The following is a 22,104-nucleotide window of genomic DNA, read 5'->3' on the forward strand; positions in this document are numbered from 1 at the left end:
GTTTGGGGCACGCTGCATTAGATGCCTCTGGAACAGTTAGGTGGATGTAAGTCCAGGGCAGTTGGTTCTATAGCTGTGGGGCACAACATTTAAACTTCAGAATCCTCACTAGCATGGTGCTTAAAGCCCTGCTGGTAGGTGGGAGCTTGCCAACAGAACATGGAAGGAGAAAAGAAACTCCTTAGGGACACTGTCTGACGGGTCACAGGACTGGAAAGACAAAAGCACGATGTCACCAGAGCCCAGAGAAAAGGCTGCCGAGGAGTGGCCAGTGCATCCCAGCACTGCGAAGGTCTGATGGGACACAACTAGATTGTGAGCTTCTACGAGGCATGAACATTGCCTTAATTCTCTTTCTAGATTCATTGTGTAAGGTATTAGTAGACATTGATAAATACTTGGTAATTCTGTGTATTGTACTTCAGCTGATGTAAATAAAGCAGTATGTGCCAAGAGGTAAAGCACTAGAAAGCCTTGCTCTGTGACAGGGGCATGAAGTCTTTATAGAACCCAGCCTCACCCCTCTTGCCCCAGTATAGGGTCCCTGAACAGCCATATCCATTTTAAGATTTATTTTCATTTTGATTTATATCTGTGTATGTGCGAATCATTCTCTGTCTTTGTCTCTCTCACCCCTTCTTGTGAGTGTGTGTGTGTGTGTGTGTGTGTGTGTGTGTGTGTGTGTTTTCTTGTCTGTTACATGTCGTGAACATTTTTTGTTTTGTTTTGTTTTGTTTTTTAAGACAAGGTTTCTCTTTGTAGCTCTGGCTGTCCTGGAACTCCTTCTGTAGACCAGGTTGTCCTTGGACTCACAGAGATCCACATGAATACTGGGATTAACGGTGTGCACCACTGGAATTATGTTTCTGTGGCTATCCTCTTTTAGGTTTGTTGAAAGAAGATTACTTTCTTGCTTTTTTCTAGGGTGTGGTTTCCCTCCTTGTGTTGATGTTTTCTCTCTATTATCCTCTGTGGGCTGGATTTGTAGAAAGATTTTGTGTAAATTTGGTTTTGTCATGGAATATCTTGGTTTCACCATCTGTGGTAATTGAGAGTTTTGCTGGGCTGGCATTTGTGTTCTCTTAGTGTCTGTATAACATCTGCCCAGGATCTTCTAGCTTTCATAGTCTCTGGTGAGAAGTCTGGTGTAATTCTGACAGGTCTGCCTTTATATGTTTCTCGACCTTTTTCCTTTACTGTTTTTAGTATTCTTTCTTTTGTACATTTGACTATTATGTGACAGGAGGAATTTCTTTTCTGGTCCAGTCTATTTGGAGTAACTTGGTCAAGTAAGAAATAAAGAAAGGCCAGGCAGTGGTGGCACACGCCTTTAATCCTAGCACTTGGGAGGCAGAGGCAGTCGGATTTCTGAGTTCGAGGCCAGCCTGGTCTACAGAGTGAGTTTCAGGACAGCCAGACAGCCAGGGCTACACAGAGAAACCCTGTCTCCAAAAACCAAAAAAATAAAATATAAAGAAAGACATTTAAAACATTTTAGAATTTAATGAAAATGAAGGCACAACATACCCAAACTTATGGGACACAATGAAAGCAGAGCTAAGAGGAAAACTCATAGCTCTGAGCGCATCTAAAAAGAAACTGGAGAGAACATACACTAGCAGCTTAACAGCACACCTGAGAGCTCTAGAACAAAAAGAAGCAAATTCACCCAAGAGGAGCAGACTGCAGGAAATAATCAACCTCAGGGCTGAAATCAACCAAGTGGAAACAAAAAGAATTATATGAAGAATCAACAAAACCAAGAGCTGGTTCTTTGAGAAAATCAATCAATCAGTATCTCTCTCTCTCTCTCTCTCTCTCTCTCTCTCTCTCTCTCTTGTTCTCTCTTTGTTTTTTATCAAATATAGTCTAACAGGAGTCAAACTGAAAAAGAAAACTTCAGTTAAAAAATTGTCTTCATCAGATTGTCAAGTAGGCAAAAGATCACTGAGTATTTCCTTAACTGATGATTTACATTGCAAGTGCATTCCCTGAACATCTGGAATAAGAAATCAGTCTGCACAGGATAGTAATTCTATTCCTTCATGACCTCTTCTTCTTCAGTGCCTGCCTCCAGTTCATGTTTGATTTCCTGTCCTGACTACCATTCATAATGTACTGTAAGATATAAGATGAAATAAACTCTTTCCTCTCAAAAAGAAAGAAAAAAGAAAGAAAAGAAGAAAGGAAGGAAGGAAGGAGAAAGCAAGGTGTGCACGACCATGCCTGGCTCATGGACATTTTCTTTCAATATTAGTTTGTCTATATTAACTGTCATTTTGTTTTAGTCGACAACGACTCAACTTTTAATAAAATTTCTATTGGTGATAAAATCATTTTAGCAATCTTTTTTATATTTTTGTTTGAGGAATCTTTTCCTATCACAATGACGTGGAAGTATCCTCTAAAGGCTCTAACAATCTAGCTTCCCATGTCCTAGTCTAATCTGTGGCACATATTTCATATGTGGTCAGAGACAGAAGTCTAACCTTATCGTTTTCATGGTTTTGCTATCATCCCAGTGCTGTGCATGAGATGGCCTGGCTCCCTCTGTGCTTGGGTTTGCCTCTGGTTTCTTGACCTTTCTGTTTGGTTGGCTGGCTAAGTCTCAGTGTGCTTCTGCTGTTGTTCCCAGTGTCTACTTGTTTCTGGTACATTAGGATTTCCAATTTTTTTCCCTTTTGTATTCAGCCATGAACATTTGTGTGTTTCTACATGTGTGTGTGTGTCTACATGTATGTGTATAGGTGTCTGTGTCTACGTGTGTGTATATACATGTGTGTGTCTGTGTCTACATGTATATGTGTGTGTGTGTGTGTGTATGTTAAGTATGTTTCTTGAATGTTTTAGGTCTTCATAAGGAGGAAAGTTTTCAGACTGTCACCTTCTATATATTTGCAGAAACTCTAAGACATCTAGAAATAGTCCTTTTAAAGTTAAAAATTCAGAGATCTGCACACAGCAAAAACAGGCATTTTTAGAAAGCACCATGTCATGTATTTTACCTCAGATTTAAAGCCAACAGTGGATTTATCTTTCACCTTCAGTATCCGCAGAGGCTAGACTCAATAAGTTAGTGACCTTCGCTTGTGAACCTTTGCCCTTGGCTCTGTAGTTTGTCACTGGGTGTAGACTTCATTACAACCTCTGGTCTTGTCACTGGGTGTAGACTTCATTACAACCTCTGGTCTTGTCACTGGGTGTAGACTTCATTACAGCCTCTTCATTACAGTCTTGTCATTGGGTGTAGACTTCATTACAACCTCTGGTCTTGTCACTGGGTGTAGACTTCATTACAACCTCTGGTCTTGTCACTGGGTGTAGACTTCATTACAGCCTCTGGTCTTCTTGGACCACAGACGCTCAGAAATGAGTACATAGAGCACGGGCTGGTAGTGTCTGAAGCAGTGGCTTTCTTCTTATTTCCTTATCCATGTCTGTGTCTCCATGGCACCCTGCAGAACCTTGAACTCTTAAGATATGGCTGTGGCCATGGCCAGTGTTGGGTCCGTGAGGCTGAGGCTGTTTAGGAGGTCTAGTCTGCATTTTTGCCACCTTGTGCCAGCCACACAAAACACTTCACACGACCTGGAGCCTTTTCTCTCCTGTGCCTGTGGCAGGGGCTGGCTTTATCCTCTTGGTTGAGAGTGGTTTCATTTCCCAGCTGGGGCTCTGACTGCCTCTAGGAAGGCTCCCTAGGCACTGCAGGTATCTGCTGCTTTCCTGACTGACCTGTGTTGCTCTCTTTGTAGGGAGGAATGATCAATTGGAACCGGCTTTTCCCCCCTTTACGTCAGCGACGAAATATCAACTATCAAGATGGACCTCGGTCTGAGCAGCGAGCATCTCCTCCCCTGGAAGTTTCTGAAGAGCAGGTAACCAGTGACACCCGTACTCAGTCCAATCCACGCTGCAGGCTTGAAGCAGTTTGGACCAGCAAGAAATAAAAGCTTGATTAGGGGACTGTAGAGATGATAAAGTGCCTGCCATGCAAGCCTGAGGACCAGAGCTGGATCTCCAGAACCCATTAATAATGCCAACATTGTAACCCCAGTTCTGGGACGACAGAGATAGGATGGTCTTAGGGCTTGCTTAGGCAATCCAGGCTGGCCTAATTGGCAGAACTCGGGTTTCAGCAAAAAGATGGTCTTATCTCAAAAAACTAGGTGGTCAGTAGCTCAGGAAGGACACAGAAGGTTGACCTGTGCAGGGGCAGGCTCGTGGGAACACGCACGCACACGGGAGCATGTACTCCTTGTACCTTAGCTCCCTACACACACCTGTCATCCTGCTGTGTAGAAGGCTAAGGCGGGAAGGGTCTGGAGTCCCAGGGTTGAGAGGAGGTAGGAAAAGAGCAGCACCTCTGTGAGGCTTTTACTTTTATGTTTTGGTTTTTTTTTTTAAACAAGTCTTAAGCTTTTTCTTTGGTTAATTTTCAGTGGTTCAGGAGCTGTAATTCTGCCACTGAGGGAGAAATGAAATTAGCATAGCATGGGTTCTTTGTGTGTGTGTGTGTGTGTGTGTGTGTGTGTGTGTGTGTGTGTGCGCGCACGCGCGCGCGCACCCATGGTTCCACTGTGGTAAGTCTCGCTGTCGGGGAGGTCTAGCAGCAGTGGAAAGCAGGGCAGCAGAAGCAGGAAGTTGTGTTTCACGTGTTCAGACAGAGGCACTAAGCTCAGAGAACAAACTGGAAGCAGAGTGAGGCTTTCAATTCCAGATCCCACCCTCAGTGACACACTTCCTCCAGCAAGGCTTCACCGCCTAAACCTCCGCAAACAGTGTCACTAACTGGGAACCAGGGTGTTCATGTGCCTGAGACTATGAGAGACTCTTCTCATTCAGATCGCTGTGCTGATGCTGATAGATAAATATTACAGAAATATGTAGAAGAAAGAGCATGTTTCCAGATAGTAGAAAGGACAGTGTTTTCTTAGAAACCACAGCTTTACAACCATAATAAACATTAATTCAAGGGAAAGTCTTTAATATGTGAAAAATCTGCCTGTTTCTATATTTTCACACTATCTCCTCATCGATAAGATACTTGCTACACAAGGACAATAACATCCACATAGTAAAGAAATCGGGTCCCACCCAATTATCAAAACTAACATCACCAATAATGGAACAAAGAAGCACTGTATTTATGCAATGAAAGGGATTCAAAATACAGCACTTTACGCAACCTGAGGGACCTGAGTAAAGTATTGTTTATTCTTTATAGCCTGATTTCTTCATATAAGCCTGTATTGCTCATAAATTAGAATGTCAGGAAGTGCTACAGGTAAAGGGAATGAGGAGGCTGCTCCCTCCACCTAGCTGACGTCTATGGTCTGAATGCGCTGGGAGAGAAGTCTGCAGTGAAAGCCGTTAGTCAGTCAGCTGATGGTGTGGACTGTGGGTGGATGAGGTTATTAGTGTCGGACTCCAGCTTTTCCAGCTGCATTAACAGTGGCTCAGGAGATGATGAAGCAACTCGACAAATCATGGCAGCTGCTCTTGGTGAGGAGCCAGCAGGATTTTTAGGGAACTTCTGAAGCTTCACGTTTGAAATTATTTCAAATGAGAAAAAGCATTTTAAATTTTGTTTCAGTCCAAAACATTGCCGTGATAACACTTGAAATATCCCTCTGCCTGTGCAGCTTGCTTCCACAACTGGTTCCACAGCTGGCTGCACCACCAGGCCAGCCTCAGACCAAAGTGTCTGCTGTCCTGGCATGCTCTGTAACTCAGAAGGTCTGCCCACAGCCCTGCCATAGGCCTGGGCAGGTGCTTTTGGGAGAGCGCTGTCAACTGGCCACCTTGGGCTAACAGTCGGTCAGTCGGCCCTTTTGTCTGGGAGTCTCTTGCCTCAGGCTTGTGTTTCACTAACTCCGTTAGGTTTGGGCGACAGAGGAACAGATGTGCAGCCAGAGTTCTTTTTTATTTGCTTATTATATTTTTAGACAGGGCCTCACTTGAAGTGCAGGCTCATCTCAATGCATAATCCTTCTGCTTCTGCCTCTTGCTGGGATTAAAGATATGCAGTGCGTCTGGCCTGCCAGAGTTCATCTCTCCTGTCATCTTCAAAAATTCCCTAGGCAAATATTATCCCAGAGACTCAGAAGAAAAGCCTAAATAATTCGGTATTTGTTAGAGCCTAGTAATGACAGATTTGAGAATACAATAATAGTCCTCCATCTTGGTGGAAAGAAACGCGGAGACTGTCATGTGACTCCTCCCCTGTGCAGCGCTGAGTCCTGTTCTTCTGGCGCCTTCACCTGTGGACGGCTTTACAGGCGAGACCTTGGTTTGGGCGGTTTGAGGCAAGCAGAGGGGAATGTGGAAACAGCAGTTTGGGCTGTAGACTTTTTGTCTTTTTTTTTTTAAGATTTATTTATTTATTATATGTAAGTACACTGTAGCCGGCTTCAGACTCACCAGAAGAGGTCATTAGATCTCATTACAGATGGTTGTGAGCCACCATGTGGTTGCTGGGATTTGAACTCAGGACCTTCAGAAGGGCAGTCAATGCTCTTAACCGCTGAGCCACCTCTCTAGCCCCAGGCTTTTCCTCTTAGTGAGTCATTTTTCCCTGGTCCTCCCAGAATGACAGGGGTCAGGTTAACCTGCTGACAGTCTCACTTTAAAGGAGCTATAGCTCTTCCTCTCTCTGCTGTGATATGACATGACCTCGTGAGGCCGGCCTGCCTTTCTCCACCCACCCCCATCCTCTTCTCTTGCTAACCTATTTCCCAAATCTTGTGTTTCAACATTCCTGATTAGGTGCAGAACATCGAGGGTCTCACAGGCTGTATTTGTAATGCACACGCTTGGCATGTTACTGTAGAATAATAAGACAGTCTTGGTTGGGCGTGGCGGTGCACACTTTTAATCTCAGCAACTGAGAGGTCTCTGTGAGCCTGAATCCCATGACTTCATAAGCCACACATTCAAAGAAAATGTACATACGTGAAGGCATCCTGTCACAGCCACAGATGTAACACCATCGCTGCTGCTTCTGTACCTGTGCTGGGTCTGAGATTACAAGTTCTCAGAACCCATCCTGTTTCCAGGCGCCTTTGCAGGTTTGTCTCCCATTGAAGAGGGCGAGGCTAGAGCCACACATCAGGGTCTCTAAAGGTGACCCCAAGAAGCCAAGGGACAAGATGTCTCCACCTGCCTCCTTTAGGCAGACATGCAGAGAAGAGGGTAAGACGGTCTGGGCAGTGAGTCCTGCTCTGTTTCCCAGAATGGCTGAAGAAGCACCCTGAGATGTTGGACAGCAATGTAGGAAGAGAGAAAGGGTACCACGGGGAAGTGAAGGACTCTGGAGCAGCTCAGGGAGAGAAGAAGGGCATGCATGCCTCTAGATGGTCTAGCTCCTTCCTGTTCTGATAAGAACTGCACCCGCCCCAAGTCAAGTCCACAAACACTGGCTTGTCTATTGCAGGCAAGCTGTGGGGGACACAATACTGAGAAGCAGCCCTGTTGTAGCAAGACACGTGCTAGGGAAGAGTGGTGGGCAGCAGCTGCAAACTGAACGGTGGATAGATCAGAGAGGCTCCCCAGAGATGCCTGGAGGGGCTCCCTGTAGCCTGGAGAGTGGTGGAAAGGGAACTTGAACTAAGGAAAACATGGTCTTATATATATGAGAATTTATCAAAGCATAAATAAAGCCTGTCAAATAATGTCCTTTTTGTAACCAGACACAAATGTACTAAAGTGTCTATCTCAAGAACTGTTTCCTCTTCCCTCTGCCTCCCCCATATTTTCTTCTTTTTAATACTTTTTACTTATTCTTTGACAGCTTTATAAAGTACATAAACTATTTGGATCACCCTAGCCCCGTCTTCCTTCTCTTACCCTGTCCCACTTTCATGGGTTTTTCCCAGTGATCCACGGAGTTTAATGAAGGCCACACGCATAAGCATGGGCGGGGCGGGGGTTCCGGAGCATGGGCGCTGGACTCCTGCTTACACCGTGACAGAAGACTTACTTTCTTCCCTCGCAGCTGTGACCTGCCAGTCGTTCCTCAGCTAGGGCTGGGTTTGTGAGTCCCTCCCCCGCTGCCCTGGGATGTTAAGGGGGCCCTGGCTGCTGTGAGCCATGAGTGCCGTGGCCAGCACCGTCTTTCCTTGACCAGGTATTTTTGATACCACACTCATGCTAAAAATCAGAAAAAAAAAAAATATGGGGAAGGAGTTTGTCACCTTTCCTGATGACCTGAGTGAGAGTCTCATGGAGGAAGGAGAGAACTGACTCCCACAAGTTGTCCTCTAACCCCCACGCAAGATTATAAGGGGGATGCTATGAGGGGGCCTGGCAAGGTACACAATCTTGGACCATAAATAAGATTTATACTTTCTTCCTGTTCACTTCTAACTTCATTTTAGTCAGCCCAGTTACCGCTGGGCTGGACCACCCAACCCTAACGGTGCTGGAAGAGTAGGCAGGGAGGTGGCCCTTTCCTGAGCATGTAAACAGTAGAGCCCCCGTTAACCAGGAGGTGAGAGGATCAGATCAGGAAGACAAGAGCTGCTCTTCCCACAGGGGCAGTCCAGCAGCAGCACTGGGGGAGGGGAGCCCGCAGGAACAGCCAACCGTCCTGCTCACGCTCACGATAGAGAGGCAGAGCAGCGCTGGCCCTGCCATTCACATCCAAGTGTGCATGTGACCTAGCACGGAAGGGCAGTCCAGCTATGGATGGGGTGGGGCCGCCATCTCTGTGAGGTGGGGTGGGCATCTCCATCTATGAACATCAGAATTCGGGAAGTTAAAAACCCAAAATACCATTTGTTTTTGACACTCGTAACTAGAGGGAAGTTAAAGAAACCACAGTCTTTGTTGAGCAAAGCAGCAGTTGTCACTGAAGGTGCCGCTGCGAATCCTTGGGATGAGTGTCTGTCTTTGATGTGTAGCACAGGGGAGGTGAGTCAGGAGTGGAGAACAAAGGCGCCATTTTGCTAGCTTCTTGGAGTGAAAGTTACCTCGAGGCAGGTAGAAGTGTACAGGTCATCAGAGATACTTAAAAAAAGTATTTAAAAACGAGGAAAACGAGGAAAGAACTGTGTCTCTGTGTGCCGGTTTCCTCCCTCGAGGTGTGGTCTGTTTTTTGAAGAACACATGGGAGGGAAAAGTACAGTCCACCTGTTGTCAGCTGACAGTGACCGTGTCTCTTTCCATCCATGTTCCCTTCCTCTGGTCAGCCAGCCACTGGCTTCATTCACCATGTCACAGGAGGCTGAGTAAGGCTCCTGACGCCTATGGTGGGCCGTGATGAAAGGCAGCTGACTGAGTTAGTCGGCTGGCTCCCATGGTGGGAGAGGACTGGACACTAGCACAAATGCACACCCAACCCAGGGAGGAAGAAAGAGGGAGGCTCCCCCTGGTGCCCTGTAGATTCTGTGGTCTCAGGCCCTCACTTCGGCCACAGAAAAGAACCATTGGATATTCCACTTGGGGAACTTTAATGACTGAATAAATAGTTGTGAAAGACTACAAAGGAGCTGGTGTTTTCTCTGGTACCTGTAACCCCAGAACTCAGGAGGCTGAGGTACAAGGATTGCCACAAGTTTGAAGCCTGCTTGGACTACATAGTTTAATACAGCCAGGGCTATGCTATGAAACCTTGTCTCAGAATTAGACAGACAGACAGACAGAGCAGAGCAAGCAGAACAGTCTCTCTCGTGGGACAGTAATCACCCATGGTTGGATTCTAAGCAAACCTGAGCAAAAGATGGCTTAGACATTGGACTGGACGCCTCACTGTGCTCTAAGCTGACACTCCACAGTGGTTTAGACAGTTCCCTCTGTGGGTCAGGAGGAAGGTACCCAGTGGGCTGGGGGGGGGCAGCAAGGATTAAAGGAACGGCTTTTTAGAAAACTCCATGGGGCATTTCATAAGTTTCCCATACAAATTGCTGTCAACCTGGCATCTGGTAATGATGGGATGCAGCTCTGTGGCCTGCTGGTGGCTCTGCCTCAGCTGGGAAACTGAGCCACTTCCTTAAGGAGCTCACATCACTGAGCCTGACCGCCTAACCTCAGTTTGGGCTACTGTGTATGTCAGGCTCTCTTTTAGATGGGGAGAAATTGTCCCAGACATTGTCCTTGTGTAACACACAAGGTCATCAGCTATGTGGGAAATTGGAGCTGGTGGATTCCCGACCATTCCCTTTACCATAGCTCCATAGGGCAGGTCCTTCACAGACTCTCTGATAAGCCTATACCAGGCCAGTCAGCAGTAAACACACACTTGTCTTCTCAGCCCTGAAAAATACATAAATATAGAAGCCAGCTCTGACCAGTGGCACTGGGTGGCTGAAGTGCCAGACCTGTTGCTCACTTTCAGCAATAGAAGACTCTTCAGAGAAGACCTGTGAAGACCTGACTCATTGTCAAGCCAGTGGTGGACATGTGGTCATTCATGTCTGAGAAGGAGTGATCACAGCGATTGTGCACAAAGAAGGTGTTCATGCTCCTGACAGACCTTGCCTTCAGGGCCACTCGGCCATTCCAAACCCGAGGGCCCAGTGAGGTCTGTGCCACCTGTCCTTGTGTCTTCTGGAACCCACGCGTGTCATTAGTGCAGGGAAAGATCACGGACCATTGTTACAGTGGTAGCCAGACATCTCTGCTGGCTCTCAGCTCCAGCTATGACTTACCAGTCCCTGAGACTGCTGCCTGTTGACAGCATATAGACCTGCTCCTGGTCAGGCTCAAAATGAAAGTGAGCTACAACTCTGCGTGAAGTGTGCAGGGAGGCAGCAAGGATAGGAAGGGACAGACTGGCTGGAGACCCTGAAATATGCTCACACGCAACACTCAGCAGGAAGTGGACCCGTCCAACTACTGACTGGTCCAGAGACAGTGCTCCTCAGCCAGGATAACTGCAGAGAGCCACCTTACGATTGGAACCCAAGGTGAAAATAACTAGTCAGACTGCTTTCATCAGGCAGATTTTTCCCTCCTTATGATTTGTGTCTGGCAAACCTCCCAACCCCTTGACACTTAGGCTGATGGGAGCTTGAAAGGGTAAGGGTAAAGGGTAAGAGTATGCTCACTGTAAAATGGTCCCAACAGAAAGGAGAAAGGCAATTCCAAAAAATTAAATGGCAAGTTTGGTATTTTGGTGTCTGGCAATGTAAACCAGATTAGCACCACATGACTTGTAGATGTCAGAAAAATCTTTGCAGTCTGAGAAAACCAAAATAGCCCTGTTGACACAAGATGTCACTGAATTTACATCTGTGAATTTACATCTCTGTGGAGACAGAGCACCAGCCTATGGAGTAGATAATAGTACTGAGCTGACCTGGGCTTTTCACTGGGTAAGCTGATTACCCACTGAGCAGAGAGAACTTTCTCATGGGCTCAGAGCTCTATCTTTGATCTGGTGTGTCTAAAAACTGTCATCAGTAATGATTCAAATGAAGTTTGCAGGTTTGCTAAGCCTACTTAGGGGAGATACAAGTTTGAGAGGGATGATTGATGGCATTTAGAACTAACTCCTTTGAGTTGGCTGGAAAACAGGCAGAGCTATGTGCCGTCCTTTTACCTACAAGGTCACTGTAGGACTTGAGAACTCTCCTGAGTATGGCAGGTGAAAACTATCAAGTTTTTAGCAGACTCCTGCTAACCAGTTCACACGTCATAGCTCTCTACATAAGTGTGTATATATTCATATCCATGTGCGCAGATATAACACACACACACCTACCAGCACACACCCATGGAGTTGCACACTGCCTTGGGTACCATGTTTTCAGATGACACAAACTGAGAAAGGATTGGGGTCCAGAGACACAGTGTTAACAGTTTAATGTGAAATTCTAGTGCAAGCTCATGCATTAAAGCTTTAGTTACCTAGCTGATAGCACTGTTCGTAGGCTTTCTTCAGGAAGTAGGATCTAATCAGAAGGAGCAGATCACTGGGAGATCAGGTCCTAGGGTGTCTTATCCCTATGGCAGAGCAGGCCCTAGAATATCTTGTCCCTGGGGGGAGAGCAGGGCCTTGGGTGTCTTGTCCCTGGTCCCTCCTGGTGTCATCCTCTGCCTCCTGCCTGCCACACTGCACTACCATGATGTCCTGTCCAAACACGTGGGGGCACAATAACTACGGGCTGATCCTTTTAAGCCACGAGCCACAGTAAACCTGTCCTTCTCTAAGCTCTTTCTGTTGGGTGATCTGGCCACAGTTGTAGAAAGCTCGTTAACTTGGTACTAAAAATAGTGACACTGCTGTGACTAAATCCTAAGTGTATGGAGCTGGTTTATGGGCAGAGTTTGGAGACTGAGCTAGAGAAAGCTTCAGATTCTGTAGATAGAGCTTACAGGGTGATTCTGGAGGAGAAAAGAAGGTCGGAATACCAGTAGGGGTGCAGTGAAGGCCAGGCTGTGAGTTTACTCTTGAATTGGGCCAGGGGGAATTTGTTACATTTTGGCAAAGAATTTGTCTTTGTCCCAGTCCTGGGATGTTGAAGCTAACTGTAAAGTAGCTAGTTAATTTGGTGGAGATATTTCAGTATAACATGGCACCCAAGCTGGAGCACAGCCTCTCCTGCCTGCTTCTCACCATATTTTCCGTGAGAATCGGGAATGCAAAGCTGAGCAGGATTTGAAAACTAAAACGTAATGTAGAAAGTTGTAGACATAAAGGGAGTGGTTGTTAAAGTAACCAGTGGCATTTCCAAAGAAGCTGAGCACTTTTACTGGGACAGCGAAAAACATGCCCTGAGAGCATATGTATTCTTCAGGGTTCTCTAGTGGAACAGAACTCATAAAATGTATGCATGTATGTATGAATGTTTACACAGATGTGAATATGTATGCATATATGCACACACATACTTATGAATTATGTAGAAAGGAAAACCTATTAATAGGCTATGGTCCAGCTAATCTAACAGTGGCTGTCTGCCACTGAATGTCCAAGAATCCAGTAGTTGCTTAGTCCACAAGGCTGGATATCTCTCTCATCTTCAGTGAAGACCAGTATAGACCCCAATACCAAAGAAATGAAGAACTAGGCTAATGTGAGTGAAGAGTAGACTTGGCAGCAAGTCTTGTTCTTAAGCAAGCAGACAAAGAGAGCCAGCTTCCTTCTCCCACATCCTTTGCATGGGCTGCCAGCAGAGGGTGGTTCAGATCAAAGGTGGATCTTCCCCGTTCAGATCATTTCAGTGTGAAGTCCTCACAGGTGCGCCCAGCCATCTGAGTCTTAATTAATTCCAGATGTAGTGAAGTTGCCAGCCAAGAGTATTCATGACAAAAACTGACCAGACCCAACCAGACCCAACCCACAGCAGTGTAGGATGTAAAACTGTACACTCATTTAGAAGACTTTACCTTGAGAACACTCTCAAGGCGTCCTGCTTACACGGGGAGGGATGCCTGAGAAGATATCTCCCAGGTCACTGATGCTGTGGTCCATGGAGGTCCAGCTACTGCTTGAGCTGGCAGCAGAGCTTGGCATTGTCCCTGTGGTGTTTCACTACAGGCAGGCAGGAGTCTGGCTAAGTCACAGTATCATCACCTGAGCAGGTAGTGTGTGCAGCAATGCCAGGAACAAGGAACTTATGTCTTCTATGCTAGGCAAGCACTTTACCAACTGAGACACATCCCTAGCCAGAGGAGTGGAATGTTCTAGCTTGAATACGAAATGTCTACCACGGTCTCCTGTGTTAACGCCTAGCTAGCAGTATTGGAGATGCTCTGTAAACCTTGGTTTTACAACCTCATGAATGTACTCTGAGTAGTAGGAAGACTGGTCACTGTCTAAGGGGCAATTAACTGGTGACAGTTGAAGACGCTAGGTGTGCACTTGGTGGCCTGTATGTGCGCACCTGATGTCCCAACTCCTCCCCACCAGATCCCATGAGACAGAGTGTGGCTGTTACTCTGGAGTTCTCACAGCCTGGCCCCAGTGCACCCCACTGCATCAGGGCCTTCGAAGCCCCGTTTCCTTGTGTGTTTTATGTAGCAGCTAATTTTGGTTATTAGCATGATTGAATTAAGAAACATTTAGGGCATTAATAGGGCCTCTCTGAGTGTGTCTTCAGGCATGTTTCCAGAGAGACTTAACTGAGGAGAGAGTCCACTGTGGTATGAGCACCACCTCCCATGGCTGGGTCCCCAGACTGAACAAAAAGGGAAACAGGAAGAAGCCAATTGACTCCAGCATGGTGTCTCCTGGACCCAAGAGGTGCAGAGTCCCAGCCACACAACTCCACTGCTGACTGCGCTGTGGCCTCCTTACCTCTCCCATAAGTCACTTTCTGTCAGAGCACCTAGACATGTAACTAAGCCGGCAAAGGTCACGTGAGATTTCCTAGTTGTGCACAGAAAACACTGGAAAGGTTTACTACGAGTCACCTTTGCTGGTTGGGGGAAGTGGATCTTTGTTGATTTTTTTTTTTTTCCAGAGAGACAGAAAGGGAAGAGAGAGGAGTCAGCCAGAGGACAACCTCAGTCATCATCCTTGTAATATAGTCCACTGTACCTGGCATTTTACACGGGGTGCTGGGGAACTAAGCCCAGGCCCTCTCTTGCAAAGCAAATGACTTTACCAGCTGAGCCTCATCTTCCCCTCTTCTTTTTTTTTTTTTTTTTTTTTTTTTTTTTTTTTTTTTTTGTATTTTGAGATAGGGTCTCATGTAGCCCCAGGCTAGACTCAAAAGTCCCTCTATTGCCCAGGATAACCTTGGACTCCTGTCGCTCTTGCCTCTACCTTCCAAGTGCTGGGATCATAGGCTTGTGCTGCCAGGTCTAGACTTCCTATTCTTTTACTACAGGCTTGACTTGGGAGTAGACGTGAACTGACTCGGGTCAATTTAGAAGCTTGAGCTTTCCCACAAAGCCACGTGAGGCACATGTGGTGCTAAGGATACGCTGTGTGTTGTTGAGCCTCCATTTTCTGCCCTCTTTGCAGGTTGCCCGCCTCATGGAGATGGGATTTTCCAGAGGGGACGCCTTGGAGGCCCTGAGGGCCTCAAACAATGACCTCAATGTGGCCACCAACTTCCTGCTGCAGCACTGACATCCAGCCACTGTATGACAGTGATGTGCCCGCCACCACATCAGCCTGAGGACCAAGCAGACCCCAGCACAGGTGTTCTCAAGAGGAGACGGTGGTTCCCACCATACACTGTCCTTAAATCCAAGATGGTTGCCGTGTAGTATCAAATAAGTTTGCCATTAAATTAGCATGTATTTTCTATCTTTATTTTTTTACTGGGCATTTCTCAGTGTGGAGAGCCGTCATTCTTACGTGTTCAAATGCATGACGGTTACAGGTTTCGGTGGCTGTTTTATAGCACCGCAGAGAGAGACAACTGTCCTGAAGCTCGAGTGCAGTCTGCTCATCCTCACGTCAGGGAAGGGCGGCAGGCCATGTGACCTCAGAAAGGCTGTGTCACACTACTCTGTATGGACTGGGTTTTTTTTCTCTTCAGTTTGTATTCACATCTCAGTGACAGAGGGAGCTGGAGATGAGCCTCCTCCAGCCTAGAGTCTGCCCCAACTCCTGCTTTCAGTACAGATAATCCAGTGCTGGTGTGAGGTTCTAGAATGCCCCGTGATGCCTACCTGGGGTCATTTTGCTCAGAATGCATTACAGTGGCCACTTGGGCAAAGGAGTGAATTGGAATAAAGAAAAAAGTTGCTTCAGAGACTTAGTGGGGCTGTGCAGAGAGCAGGCGCTGGCCAGCAATGGCTCAGCCCCGGCCTGCCCACCCTGGGCCAGCCTGCAGCCCTCCATACACCACCAGCCCTTCTGGCAGCACACCTTCCCTGGCCCCATCCTTGCCCCTTGTAGTGGGTGAGGCAGTGCCCACTGTGCAGACAGTCAGGGAGGTGTAAGCAGGAGGCAGCCCCTGTGAGCAAGAGCAGCTGTAGGAATTGACGACTGTCCCGTAAGCAAACTGCACCGGGTGTATTCTGCACAGTGAGCAGCAATGTGTCAAATTGATGCAAATCTAGGTGTGTGATACTTACAATAAAGTTTTTATGTGTTTTACTTTTCAGTAGTTTTTATACTTCTCCAAATAAAACTTTAGGCAATTCCACCAAAAAGAAAAATGAACCCAGACAACGTCTTGAGAAGGCCGAGGCCTGCACAGTGAGCACTCCCTTCTTTTGCCGCAGTGCGGTCACCGTGGGCAGTGCTGACTGGGGCCCTGAACAGGGTTGGAGCTGCCCTGCAGGCCCAGTGTGAGCACGGTGACCAGCTTCCTTCACTGACGGGGCCAAGGGACACTGCTCCTGGAGGTAGGAGTGTAAAGTGAGGCACTCTAAGACCCACCCAGTACCGCTGTATGGACTCCTTGTCTGGAGTTCAAGCCTGGGTTCAAGAGGGCAAGGGCTCTCTGTAAGTGTGATGGCTTGGTAGGGTGTAGACAAGCTTCTACGCTGAGGGCTTTATGCAGATGCTAACAGGTTAGCCTTGGTTTTCAGAACAGCAGGTCCAGACCAGAATGGGAAAGGAGTGGAGAAAAGTTGTCCATAGTGAGTGAATTCGTCCTTCTGTGACCAGGTTAACTTGTTGCTGTTGACAAAATAACCTGTCAAAAACAGCTCACAGTGGGAGGAGCTCTGGCTCACAGTGGGAGGAGTGGGGGACATGACTACAGGAGCATGAGGTACACCCAGCCAGAGGTGTTTCCATGATTCTAAATGCACAGAGTCAACAATGAAAGTGAACTGTCACCATACCTAAGGACACCCTGCCCCCGAGATGCAGTTGAATCAGACAGCATAGGGTTAGCAAACAACCACTTGAGGCAAACTGAACACAAACTGTCAACGCCTCCCGGTGGCACTGAGAATGTTTTACACATTTCACACAGCTAGCAGACGGTGGTCTGGGCTACAGAGTTGCATATCTAGGAGAAAATGCCCCCGAGATACAGATTGTCAGCCTGGGAAGAGGTGAGGCTGGAGAGCTGGGCTGTGTGATAGGGGTTAGCATCCCAGCACTAGGAGCTCTCAGGAGGCTGGAGTCAGCAGAGGGCAGTCCCTGTCGGGGAGGTAGGGAGATCTGAGGGCCAAAGGAAGGACACAAGCAAGGTAGGGCAGCATGGTGGTGGCAGGTTCCTGAGGGCAAGAGCTGGGATGTGAAGAAAGCCAGGAAGTGGGGCTTGCAGAATAGGATCATCTCAGAACTGGGAGGAAGAGAAGATAACAGCCCTGTCCTTAAGCAGGGACCAGAACAGGTGAGAAGAGAAATGGAAGTAAGTACTCATTTGCCAGAGAGACCAGGAAGGAGCCCTCCCTCTGTCTCCGGAGGTACCAAAGAACGCTAGCAGATTACCCTTCCCACCCATCACCACCACTCTTTGGAAAGATTTTCCTGTATTAGAAGCTCTCACAACTCAGGCTGTACACTGGTGGTGAATTTATATATAGTATTGTAGAAGTGTATACTCTTTGCATCTTTAAAATCCCATGTCTTTAGTTATTGGTACAGGTTTGTGTGGGTATTTTATTTTGGCTTGTTTGGTTGGCCCTCAAGTAGCCCAGGCTGGCCTCAAATTCACTATATAGCCAAGGATGACCTTGAACTTCTGCCTCCACCTCCCTAGTGATTGATTGGGTCACAGCTGTGCACCATCACATTGTGTTTATTTGGTCCCAGAGCTGTGTGCACTGTGCAAGCTCTCCCCCAACTGAGCTGCTTCCCCACCCCCGAGTCGTCCTGTTTTCCTCTAAAGACAGGACCTTGCTATGTAACCCAAGCTGGCCTCGAAATCCCAGCAATTCTTTTACTTCAGCCTCTTGAGCGACGGACTGCAGGGTGAGCATTCAGTCTACACCACAGATCGACACTGAGATGCAGCTGGGATTTCATTATCAAAATGCAGCCATGGGGGTTGGGTGTAATCCTTCTAGTTTTCCACCCCGCCCTATCGAGCCCTTCTAGCTGTTACACTCCTGTTCTGATGACAGCTTTGGTGGTTTGGGGAGTCATTTGCCAACATTCGGCTCAGTTCCTAGGGAAAGCACCCTCCTTCCCCTCTTTCTTTTTCAGTGTTCGGAATCAAACACATAGCATCAGACATGCTAAGCAAGGTGTATTTCCCACCTTCTTCATTCTTTATCCATCAACTTTCATAATAACCAAATTATTTCATTTCAAAGCCATAGGCACTTGTGAGTCTGTGAGACTTGGGCACAGTCCCAGCCATCTCTTGGTGAGACCTGACATACAGAGAACCAGCTGCCTGGACCAGCTCAGAAGCCACAGGCCACTTTCAGGCCTTATCAGTTCTTCCATATTGGCAAGTGAGGCTACCTAAGAGAATTCTCATGGGAGCTACAGTGGCCAAGAAAGTGGAAACATTGCCTAGGCTGAGACAGTCAGGAGAAACATCTCCAGTGAGAGTTGTTCGGGCAAAGCACCAGCTCTGAGAGTCAAAGCTGCTACAAGCTTCTTCCACTACACATGCTAAGGGGCCAGGAAGAGTCCCCACCCAGAGAGTGCAAGATATTTGATCCTAGCAACTGAACAGGACACTATCCAAGGCCATATACTCCCTGGCTGGATCTCCCTTCCTTCTCTGGGTTTAGTGTTTAACATTGTGTGGCCCCTGGTCCCACCACTAGCCTCTGTCTGTATTCCTAGATGAGAGTTTCCCTAGAGGGATACCAGTAACTGACTATGTAGGGGACTGGCCAGGTCACCCACACAGCATCAAAAAGAAAGCCATCGAAGATATAGAAAGCCAGACGAACAGCTTCACAGGGAAGCCGATCTCTGACACACTTACGGCTCTTTCACTCACAGTTCACCCAGTTCTTGAGCTGAGAGGAATATCAAAGATCGTGTTGACTAATGTCCTCGTTGTACAGATGAAGGCTGCATCCAAAGCCACCAGTGGCTTGCTGAGGGTACCTTGACTCCATCTTTTGATGTCCCATCCAGAGAAGGCCCCCTTCAGCCCTCCTGCCTGGTAGAGATCAGAACCTCTTCACAAGGGAGCTGAGTGTTTTCAAGAACTTGACCCCAGTCCCTTGTGCCTCTCCAGACTGTCTGATTTACAGCCTCTGCCACAGCAGGCATGCATGTGAGTCTGTGGAAAGGACTGTGGTTACCACTGGTTTTATCATGTCCCCACATGTACCCAAATTAAGAGAATACTAGCAATGAGAGGATAAAATGAGATAAGGGTGACAGACTTCTGCAGAACAGCACTGATGAGCAAGCATAAAATCAGCTCAAGGCTCCAGAAGCAACTCAGTCTAGAAATGTAGGGCATAGACTTGGCCTGGAGGCCCCAAACTCTAAAGCACTGGAGAACAGATTCTCTGCAGCTCTGGGCGCAGCTAGCCTTGCATTTTGGGTACCTAGAGGACACCAAAAGTTCAGTCTCCAGTACATGTCACCCCTAGTCAAGAGTTACACATCTGCATACATGTGTGCCTCCTTGTGGATCCACATCCACATATGCATAGCACACACATGCGTACATGCACATATGCACACACAATGCAGAAGGGAATGGGCATAGATTGAGGTCAGTGGCAGAGTACTGATCTATCATGCACAAGGCCTGGGTTTAACCCCTACCACAGCAAAGGAGAATGCAAAGCATTTGCAAAGGCAGTCTGTCTGTTTGCCTGTCTGTCTGTCAAACTGTTGTATGGGAGCACAGAGGGCTTCCAGCACATGAATCAGTTTCTTCACAGTCCCAAAAACTGCATAGCTCAGATCAAGTTGCTCACAGGCCTGGTTCCTCCTGAAGATGGCGTTTTTCTGTGCTTTCACGTGGCCTCCCTCCACACCTGTCCACGCCCAGATCTTACAAAGACATTAGTCATTGAATTAGAACTTAGCTCTTTAGAGTCTGCATCTCTAGATATGGTCACCCTACAAGGCTCTCGGGATCACAGCTCCTACACATTGAAGCCGTAACAGGTTTCTGAAGTAAGGATCCTGCTATGGCAAAGTCATTCAGTGCTCCACAGTGGCCCCAGGCTCTGGGTTGGAAAGGAGGTAGCCACAACCTTCCAGGCCAGTTCCAGCTAGGCTGCGGCTACACTGCTCCCTCTCCACCCCCACCCCCAGACCCTCTAGATTGAATGGCTTGAGACATCATGGCCTTAAGGAGCCTTCTTCCCCCTTCTGTCCCCAGGGGTGAGAAACCTGGTCTTTCTTACGCTCGTGTCTTATTTTTTAGGACATAATTATCATTTGTATGTGTGTACGTGTGCTGCTTGTGTATGCAGTTATGGATGAGTGCGTGCCGCCGCGTGGGTGGGGAAGTCTAAGGATGACTTTGAAGGGTGATTCTCTCCTCCTGTCTTTATGGGATTCCTGCAAACACCTTTGCCCACAGAGGCATCTTCTAGGTACCAAACTCCTTTCTTAAACACTGTATTACTCGTGATAGCTTTGCAATATCTAGAAGTGCTGATAAGCTAGGATCTCATTTTGAGGATAAAAAAAATTCCAAAATATGACCCCAGTCACATGTTCCCAGCAAACCTGAAGAGTCCAGATGGAGGCAGGAGGTACCTTCCAGGACTCCACCAAACATAGATTGTCTCCTGTGCTGGTTTGAATAAGAATGGCCACATAGGCACATATATTTTAATGTTTAGCCATTAGGGAGTGGCACAGTTTGAAATGATTGGAAGGATTAGGAGGTGTATCCTTGTTGGAGGAAGTGTGTCACTGGGGGTGGGCTTTGAGGTTTCCAAAATCATGGCAGACCCTGTCTGTCTGCTGTCTCTCTGTCTGTCTCTCTCTCTGTCTGTATCTCTGTCTGTCTCTCTCTGTCTCTCTCTCTCTCTGTCTCTCTCTCTCTCTGTCTCTCTCTCTCTCTGTCTCTCTCTCTCTCTGTCTCTCTCTCTCTCTCTCTCTCTCTCTCTCTCTCTGCCTGTGTATCAGGATGTAGCTTTCAACTACTTCTCCTGCACCAAGCCTGCCATGCCTGTTACCATGCTCCCCACTATGATGATAATGGACTACACTTCTGAAACTGTAAACCAGCCTCCAATAAAATGCTTTCTTTTACAAGAGTTGCAGTGATCATGGTGTCTCTTCAAAGCGATAGAGCACTGACAAAGACAAGTACCCACCCACAAGCTACTTCCTTTCCCCTTTATTTTACAGATGTTTGGTTGGTTTTTTTTTGGGGGGGGGGGTTCGAGACAGGGTTTCTCTGTATAGCCCTGGCTGTCCTGGAACTCACTTTGTAGACCAGGCTGGCCTCGAATTCAGAAATCTGCCTGCCTCCGCCTCCCAAGTACTGGGATTAAAGGCGTGTGCCACCACACCCGGCCAGATGTTTGTTTTTGAAAGGCTTGCTTCACAGGCAAGGGCTCTTTTGTGCCAAGGAGCCCTTGCCCACCTCCTGTACATTCAGCTTGCTCACAGACTCTATCCTTATGGCTGTGAACAAGGGCAGTTTCTCTATAGATCAGGCATGCAGAAGTTCCATTGGGGGAGGGGTATATGTGGTGGGGGACATCATACTCCCATGTGAGATTCCAGGTACTCCCAGCTTCCTGTGGCCTCTGTAGGAGCAATATAACTAAAAGGGCAGTCTCCTATGCAGCTTCCAGGAGGTTACCACCAAGGTCTGAGTGGAGCTTTTGTGATGGTGTGAATAAGCCCAATAAACTCCCTGGCTCACCAGGCTAGACTTGGGTGGAATTGCATCTTTGTTCTGTCACTGGTGTCCTTGATGGTGTGCATAGACATCTGTTCACCTCTCTCTGGATAAGAGTTAGTAGAAAACCAGGGTTTTCAGCACTTTCTCCACAGAACGTTCATCAATATATGCTGCCAATCCAGAGAAGTCTTATCAGCGTACATGTGGGTGCACACAGAGCATGTGTATGACACACACACATGTATACACACCTTCCTAAAGGGCTCACCATTCCCTAGGGACACACACATACACACATGCATACATACACATGCACACACACCTTCCTAAAGGACTCACCATTCCCTAGGGACACACACACATATGCATACATACACATGTACACACACACACCTTCCTAGAGGGCTCACCATTCCCTAGGGACACATACACACATGCATACACACACACACACACACACACCCCTTCTCAGAGGGCACACAATTCCCTAGGGCCAGCCACTTTATGT

The 22,104-nt window shown here is 47.3% G+C and overlaps 1 protein-coding gene across 3 annotated transcripts in view; it reads left to right on the forward strand.

The window, feature by feature from the left end:
* Positions 1-15,997, forward strand: part of Ubac2 (ubiquitin associated domain containing 2) — a 142,477-nt gene extending 126,480 nt beyond the window's left edge. For all 3 annotated transcript variants that reach the window (XM_006519492.3, XM_030247988.1, NM_026861.2), the window contains 2 exons: positions 3,753-3,875; positions 14,912-15,997. In XM_006519492.3, the coding sequence (XP_006519555.1) occupies positions 3,753-3,875; positions 14,912-15,019 (231 nt within the window). In that variant the 3' untranslated portion in view covers positions 15,020-15,997. The remainder of the gene's footprint in view (positions 1-3,752; positions 3,876-14,911) is intronic.
* Positions 15,998-22,104: the final 6,107 nt, after the last annotated feature.

Source organism: Mus musculus, chromosome 14, assembly GCF_000001635.26.
Source record: "Mus musculus strain C57BL/6J chromosome 14, GRCm38.p6 C57BL/6J".
In the NCBI taxonomy this organism is placed as follows: Eukaryota; Metazoa; Chordata; class Mammalia; order Rodentia; family Muridae; genus Mus; species Mus musculus.